The following is an 8,455-nucleotide window of genomic DNA, read 5'->3' as shown; positions in this document are numbered from 1 at the left end:
TGGCACCTCCATATCTAAGTGGTTTTTGGCACCATTTACTTTCTGGACCAGTTTCCTTTGAACCAACTAGAAAGGCGAAGAAAGTGCAGCAGTGGTGCGGCTGTGACTCGAGCTGCTGCCGGGGTCGTGCAGAGCTCTGGGGAGAAAAGGAGTCTAGAACATCAGTCTTGTATCCACAGCTCTTTCCTTCTTCAAGGACGTGGCTAATTTCAGAGGTGGCTTAAAAACAGAGAGGCTGGAATAAGGAATCATCAGGCAATAAAAAACTTAGGTTACGACCTTTCAAAAATCAGCTCTGATCCCAAAGGGTAATTTAGGAGAAAAGATGAATCAGAACTGAAAATAGATTAGCCTTCAGGGGGACAGAATAAATTCAATTCCTACATGTTTGAGGGGGTTTGGGCTTTCTACTTATTCTAACCCAACTTCCCACTGGAATGAAAATCACATGATCTTCTGAAGGAAGATGCGTCCTTCACAGCTGTAAATTATTACTTTGGATTTTCATGCTCATTGTCTCTGTATGATAAAAAAAATAAGCAGGCACAAGAGAATAGAAAATGTGACTGTTAAGACAAAGGAAAATGCAGACAGTCAATTATAGTGGAACTATGAAAACCAGTATAATGTGTTCAAGAAATTATACGAGATAATTGAAAACTAAATGCAAGTAACTACAAGTAGAACATTAGATGACTTAAATAGCCAAGCAGCTTTTGATGGAGGGATTAAATAGGAGTCAGTAGGCAGTTGAAAGAGAGCGAACTTAAAGACAGGCCAAAGAAGATATCCAAAGAGAAGAATGTAAGGAGGAAAGGGTGAACCTTACAGAAAAGGGAATGATGGAAGATCAATAGGATAAGAAAGGATGACATTAAAATAATAAATGCCAGGTGTGGTGGCTCACACATGATGGTAATCACAGCACTCCTGAGGGTGAGGCAGGAAGATTAGCATGAATTTCAAGCCAGTGTGGGCTACACTGGAAAACCCTGTCTCAACCAAACCGAACCCTTTTAAGAAGACAAGGGACAGGAGGCAATGAGAAGAGAGACAGGATAAGACAAAGAACTCACAGCACATAAAACATAACAAGTTATCCATTCTGTGATCTCTATGGGTTAAAAAATAGGATCAAACAGACAGAGTTTACATAGTCCCATAGTAAAACAATGGCGAAGTTAAAGAGAAACCATCCTAATGTTTTCTCCAAGGATGGATAAAAATGTGGTTATCACGGGGTATAGGGGGCAGGTCTTCAGGAAGGAAGTAGCTTCAACTGAAAGGAAAACACAGATGACTTAATATGAAACAAAAAAAAAGCCAGATTATTTTGCAAAAAAGAATAGGAAGAAATGGAAACTGACTTTGCTTCAAGGAGTGTGCTCAAATCAGGTTTAGCCAAGTGTAGCTAGCTGAAATGAAAATGAGTTTGCTTCATATGTGATCTTTCTGCTTTCCCTGTGGCTGGGCTGGCTATCTTCTGTACACTTCCCCAGGTTATTAAATACTTGCTTGTGCTTACAATAAGGCGTTCTCTACCTTTTCACTGTGGCCCAGCTTAGAAAGTCTCTTCTCAATCAACTGCCTTGTTTTGACCTTGTTCTCAAAGAGCTAGAGATGATTTGAGATGGATTTATGTGTTATTCATGCTTGCATAATGTCTGAGGTGTCCCAGAAACCAGGGCGGACAGATTTTCTCAGCTTTCTTCTTTGTTTTTTTGGGTGTTACTTGAGATTTCTTCTTAGGTCTGCAACTGTTTGTTTGTCTAGATACTATGTCCAGTATTTAGCCTATTTTGTTCTTTATAGATAGCTCTTTTGCTATTCTTAGTGTGCATGTGTGTGTGCATGCACATGGGTGTTAAAACCACCAATCTTAATATGTGCTGACATTTGTTCTCACAGTTCTCTGGCATGTGTCCTCTTTTCATGAATGTACGTGGTGTTCTGATGCTGTTTGGTGGCGCCTCAGTCCCTTCAATAACTGTTCTGTGTCCACTCTTCACACCTGGATTTCTAACAGAATGCTTATAAGAATGCTTTTTGTTTTCATTAAAATGTGTTGGTTGGTCTTGTTATCTTTCTATACAAATGCGAGTAAGTCATTTCAGTGTTTGCAAGCCCGTGTGTGTGTGTGTGTGTGTGTGTGGTGAGTGTCTCTTTCTGGCAATAGGAAGAGGGGATAAGGCAGTGATAGGTACCATTATAAGTCAGATCTTAGCATTTGTTCTTCAAATACTTGCATTTATTAGTTTTTCTATTTCCTAACATAACTCAGTTTAAAATTCCTCTGATAGCATTTTTTTTCCTGGTTAAGTTGGATATTTCAGAAACCACTTTCAGATGTGTCTATTATGCTTAGGGGTTTCTTAAGAAGAATAACTCTTGAGCATCTTCTTCAGTTAAAGGAAGATTTGGAGCAGTCAATAAGCCAACTGCGGAGTCAGCGCTTACAGAGAAATTCAGGAGGGAGAAGTGTTTCTGTCACCAGCTTGAGTGCCAGTGATCTCGATGGTGGCGCTGTGGCAGGTAGACCCCCTTGTGTGTTTTAAAAGTGTTTTTCCTTCCTGAAGTACATACTGACTGCTTTAATCATTAGAGAAATACAGCATATTCACAAGATTATAGATCTTATAGATTAGATACTGTGCACACACAGCACTGCTCTGTTGGACAGTATAGTGCATGCTGTTTTTTAAAGGGCCTTTGAAAGTCTGGGTTTATTAATTTTATTTTCCTCAGGCTGTGTAGACTTGAAGCTTTACTCAGCAAAGCTTGGCTTTTAATTGCCGCTCAAACTTCAAAACAAATGCAGAAATAAAATTTACTTTGGTATGTTTTCTTTCTAATCTTCTCTTGGCATAGTAGTTTTTACAATTTCTGATTGTGAACTATGCTGTAACACATGGTATAAGCAGGCAAATTTTAGCCTTGGTGTTCAGCTAGATGCCAATGATGGTGTTAAAGTTATTAAGCACTTTGTTTGCCTATAATTAACCCGTATTTCCCTGTAGTACTGAGAATCAGGTTCGAATCGCGCATAAACATCCTCAGTGATTAGAGTGATTTAGTTGGAGGAACGTTGGTTCCTGGAGTTGTGAATATTGCTGTTACTCATAATAGTGATTAAAGTAGAACACTATTATATGTTTTTATGTAGTCTGTTTTTATTGATTGTTATGCACTGTTTTGTCTTTAGGTTAATTTATTTGACATTTGCAAGATTTGATGTTATTAGTGGGATGTTATATTTTAGGGAGGACTAAAGCTTTTAGATTTTTAGTAGTTACTTTTATGTAGGAGAAAATGTGTTGCTGCTTTGGCCAGTATTGAAAATTGGACCTTTTGTCATGTTCTGTTTTCAGGCTAAGTTTGTTGTTCATTTTATCTACTTTAAAGCAATGCTGTTGTGTTCTGTATGGCTCAGTATGTTACTTAGGAAATCTAGGCTAAGAGTGACTGGGTGTCTCTATGTCTGGTCTGCAGTTGTCAACGGAAATTTTAGATTGTTCTTCTGTGGTGTTTTAATGCCCTTTCTTCTTCTTTGCATTGGAAAGAGAGTCTCCGCTTTACACCTACCTCACCTCTGAAGGACTACCTGCCACAGGGCCTTAAACGAAACAGGTCCAGAACTGGTGTTCGGTTTGTTCGGGAGACAGATGACATGGTCCAGGTACTTTGTAACATTGTGTAGTTTATCTGTCGCATGTTCTGCTTGTTTATAAATGGCTGACTCTTGAAGTTTATGGACATATCTCAACTAAGAATTTGATCATCAATAATCTTGCACTGACTTTTTTCTCTTTTTAAGCCAAACATTTTATATTCGATGCACAAATACGTTTTTATTTCTTACGATTGAGAGGAGTCCCCAGTGCAGACAAGTCACACATATCTCTTCTTCATGCCTTGTTCTTAGCAGCTGCTCCCACCAAGAAGAGCATTTCTTACAATTCATGAATATTATTTTCAGTATACAAATCTGTATTATCTATTTTGGATTTTGTTGTGGAGCATTACATTTTGAAGATGTAAAAAAGAGCATTCTCAAAAAAAGAAATAGAAATGGCTAAGAAATATTTTAAGAAGTTCAGTATCTGTAGCTGTAATGGGAATTGCAAATTAAAGTTGCTTTGAGACTAAGATCAGTGAAACAAATGATAAATTCACAATACCCAGGATGTTGAGACAGTCCAGATGTCCATCAGTAAATGAGTCGATATGGAAATGTGGTGTGTGTAGTAGTAGAACAGTATTCAGCCCTAAAGAAAAATGAAGAATTGAAATCCACAGGGAAATGGATGGAATTGAAATAGTCACTCTGAGTAAGATAACCCAGACCCACAAAGACAAATATTGTATGTTCTCTGTCATATATTGATGTCGGTTTTGAGTCTTTGGATATGTGTGTTGAGACTGGGGCAAACGTAGAAGTCATGAAGCTAGTAAGAGGCCATGTGGCGGTGGGTGGGTGTCAAGTGAGATGGGGATAGAGTGCAGGTGACGTGAGGCAGGAGAGGGAAATAGTGAAACAGAAAGGCTTAAATGTGGAGGGTGTTGGGAGGGGTGGGTAGACGACAGTATGGGGAAGGATAACTAACGGTGAAGACATTTGAAAAAGCCATGGAAACCAACTACTAGAGAAGCTTCCTAAAAATATGTGTGCATGCAACCCCCCCCGCCCATATATACATATGGAGTTCAAGTGGAGTTACCTTTTAATGGGGACAGTGATACTCCCAGATTCCACAGATTGTCAAATCAGAAATGTCAAATAAGAAGTGCCAGACATGTGGTATCTTTTTTTATTGAGTTGTTGGCCAGTGATATCCCATAATATTCCCCAGCCCAGCCCAACAATACAGACTAGTACTGTTGCTCTTGGTTATTCTTGAGTATGGACATGGAGATAAACTGTGCTGTATTCACAGTAGCTAAGAAATGGAGATTTAGTAATCATCTGGAAAGTTCTTCCCTACTGGTTAGCTTTCGATAGCGCCAGGGCGTTCTGTATACAGTGCTGGAGGAGGAAAATGATCAGCAATCATTCTTACCCTGCTGTGAACCCTGCAAGCTACAATAGCTACGCCGGGCAGAATGACCCACTGGTACAGAGGTGGCGCCAGTGGCGGGAGTCATCAACACTTTGCAGTTGGGTTTAAGGCCTGTTCCACAAGATGGAGGTTATGTCTGGTATCATACTGAGCTAAAAACACATGATTGCCTAAGTCATAGGAAGAATCTGATGCTATTATTCTGCTAAGGAGACATAGAAATAACCTATCCTCCATCTACCACCCAGGTCATACCCTTAAACCCATAGATTAGAGAGCATTTTTAAACTTTTTTTTTGGTAGTAGATGGTGATGAATACAGAGACCTCAGATGGTCCATATGCAGATAATGAGACTGGGACCTCTCTATATTATACCCTCTCCTGCCGAGGCTCTGGGATCATTATGGAAGCAGTGGCGGAAAGACTGTAAGAGCCTGAGGTTGTAGACATCTGCCGCAACGAGGCCTTTGCATGCAGGCGTTCCCAGCAGTTATGACTGTATTGTAATGAGCCACGTAAGATCAAGCCAGTTACAATCCAAGCACGGAAGGTGGAAAGGCTCATGCAATTCCTCTGTTGGCTGTTGATAGCTGCTGGCATTGTGAGCGCTTTCTTCGTGAATGTGATCCTTGAGAGGGTACACATGCTCCGGCAGATAGTCCTGCACCCATGCCTAAACAGTTCTGTGTAGACTCAGTGCGGTTAAAAATAAAGCGCATGGAGTTAGGAGGGACAGGTGTTGGGGGCATATGGAAGGAACTGAGGGACTGGGAGTAGAGTTGAGTAGATACATTATATACATGCATGGAACTCTGAAACAATAAAAAGAATTAAAATTTGAGTGTCTTAGGGGTAATATTCTGTGATGAAACACCATGACCAAAGCAGCTTGGGAAGGAAAGGGATTATTTGACTTACATGTTTGTATCCCTGTTCATCACTGAAGGAAGTCAGGACAGGAACTCAAACAGGACGGAACCTGGAGGCAGGAGCTGATGCAGACATGGAGGTGTGCAGCTTACTGGCTCGTTCCTCATGGCGTTCTCAGCCTTTGCTTTCTCATAGAGCATGGGTCACCAGCCCAGGTTTGCTACCTCTCCCATCAATCACTAATTAAGAAAGTGCCTTAGAGCCTGATATGGAGGATTTTCTCAACCCATGTTCCTGCCTTTCAGATAGCTCTAGCTTGTGTCAAATTGACATAAAAGTAGCCAGCACGTTGAATTTAGCTGGATCAATTAGATGGTTCACTCTTCAGAAAGCCCTATTAGGTTAGCTTGCTAGGTTGGAGCAGATATGAGCAAATGCATCAGGTAAACACATTAAAGACAGCCTTCAAGGCACCAAAACGTGTTGGTGTTGCTTTGAGGAAAGAAAACCCAGCACTTCCCTTGGGTTAATTTGACCATGAGTAAGCCCTTGTTTGAGTCCTCTGTTTCTCTCCATGTGTCTTCTGTCTGCCTGTAGTTTGTGATTCTGGCCTGTCTGTAGTCTGTCTGTTACATATAACTGATGTTTCCTTAGCACCTGTCTGTCCCTAAAAAAGGGCTTTGCTCTGTAGTGAATGATATTGTACAATTTGTGCAGGATTGAGGGACAGTTTACAGAAATCTTTAACAGAGTTTTACAAGGGATCAAGTCACTGACTCAAGTAGACCACAAATGATCCCAAGGAAGTCAGTACTGCAAATTTACCAACGTTTATGGTGGGCGCTCATTGTGTAAGGTTGCTTTTGACCTGTTTTCTGTTTCCAACAAATGATTAACATACATGAATAGATACATAAATACACACAATGCATTGTTCTCTGGGTCAGGGGTATGGAAGAATACATACGAAAGCTATAGATTACATAAGAAATTCAAAGTAAGAAAGGTTGATTTTTATATTGTCCTCTTAAAGGCAGACTAAACAAATGGGCTGAATAGCCACATAGCAGGTGTGCTGCTTGGCTTTTGTCACATGTCCAGGAGGAGGAAATCCTAGTTGAGAAAAATGCCTCCCTAAGATTGGCCTGTAGGCAAGTCTGTATGAACACTTGATGTGGAAGGCCCCACTCACTGTAGGCAGTGCCATCCCTGGGCAGGTGGTCCCAGGTGATATAAGAGAGTAGGCAGAGCAAGCCACTGGGCGGCAGGTATTCTTCATGGCCTCTGAACCAGCTGCAGTCATGGCCTGACTCCCTTTGGACAATGGACCGAAAGGTGAAATAAACTCTATCTTTTGGTCATGGCACTAGAAACCCTAATTAAAACAATCCTGTTTTAATCAGGTTAAGTCTTAAGTGTCCTCAAGGTGTATTATTAACTCAACTGTGAGATCCAGCAAAAGTTTCCATCTCTTTGAATGTAAGAGATATTTCCATAAAAGACCTTTTGTATGGTTGATTTACTAATTTTTTCTTCTATTGGTCTTTTTTCTGATTGTTGAATAATTGATGACACTACTTTATATTAAGTAAGAAATTTGAAATTTTTTTTGAAGTATTATAACAGTTTCTATGAATATATTTTCTTCCTCTGTTTCTTAATTTTTTTTCTCTTGTAGAGTTGAATTTTTTCTTTGTTGTCTTAAGTAGCTAAATTAATTAGGAAAGGGTGGGAACAGCTTCCCGCTTTGGCATTTTTTGTTGTGATTATTTCAAGATGAGGTGCTCAGAGGTGACCTCAGGAAACCCATCTGCGGTTGTTGCTGTCTTCAGCACACTATAAAACAGAATGAGATGCATTAGAAAACACCTTGTAGGCTATCTCATCCAGCTTTAATCCACCCTCCCCACTTCGGCCTCACTGTCTTCTTTCGACTCATAGCATCACACAGCCCAGACTGTCAGGGCACTGGGTCGGAATCCTCAGGGCACCCAAGCTGGCGGGAGTTCCTTTGTTTCTATAGCCTGCCTGCACCAAGCAAGGTAGGCGCTTTGATTACGAGCTACCCATCCAGCACGGAGACCTGATCTCTCAGCGCCAGGAGAGCCACCATTGGGGTGAGTTTCTGACCCCGCGTTGGCAGCCCGGGACAGGGAACTCAGAAGTTCCTCAACCCCCTATCCTTCCTGGGCTCTCTGCAGGGCCTCTACTCCCTGCATACTGCATCTTTCTTCCTATCTCACCCAGCTTTCATCCAGAACCCTCTATAGCCTGCCTGCACCAAGCAAGGTAGGCGCTTTGATTACGAGCTACCCATCCAGCACGGAGACCTGATCTCTCGGCGCCAGGAGAGCCAACATTGGGGAGAGCCATCCCTGGGGAGAGCCAGCACTGGGAAGGTACATCAGTAGGCAAGGAGACCTGATCCGGTAAAAAGAGATGGGCAGACGCCAATGCAAGAATTCATCCAACATGCTGATAAGCAACATGAAGCCACCAGAAACCAGCGACCTCACAACAGGAGGA

General features: G+C 41.3%; 1 protein-coding gene across 1 annotated transcript in view; it reads left to right on the top strand.

Moving 5' to 3' along the window:
* The window catches only part of Cep128 (centrosomal protein 128), a 367,524-nt gene that overhangs the window by 37,443 nt on the left and 321,626 nt on the right, over nucleotides 1-8,455 (top strand). Inside the window, exons 5-6 of the mRNA XM_013346846.1 lie at nucleotides 2,406-2,532; nucleotides 3,561-3,676. Of these exons, the coding sequence (XP_013202300.1) occupies nucleotides 2,406-2,532; nucleotides 3,561-3,676 (243 nt within the window). The remainder of the gene's footprint in view (nucleotides 1-2,405; nucleotides 2,533-3,560; nucleotides 3,677-8,455) is intronic.

The sequence above is a fragment of the Microtus ochrogaster genome, chromosome 1, assembly GCF_000317375.1.
Source record: "Microtus ochrogaster isolate Prairie Vole_2 chromosome 1, MicOch1.0, whole genome shotgun sequence".
NCBI classification, from domain to species: domain Eukaryota; kingdom Metazoa; phylum Chordata; class Mammalia; order Rodentia; family Cricetidae; genus Microtus; species Microtus ochrogaster.
This window is presented reverse-complemented; position numbering and strand designations above follow the sequence as displayed.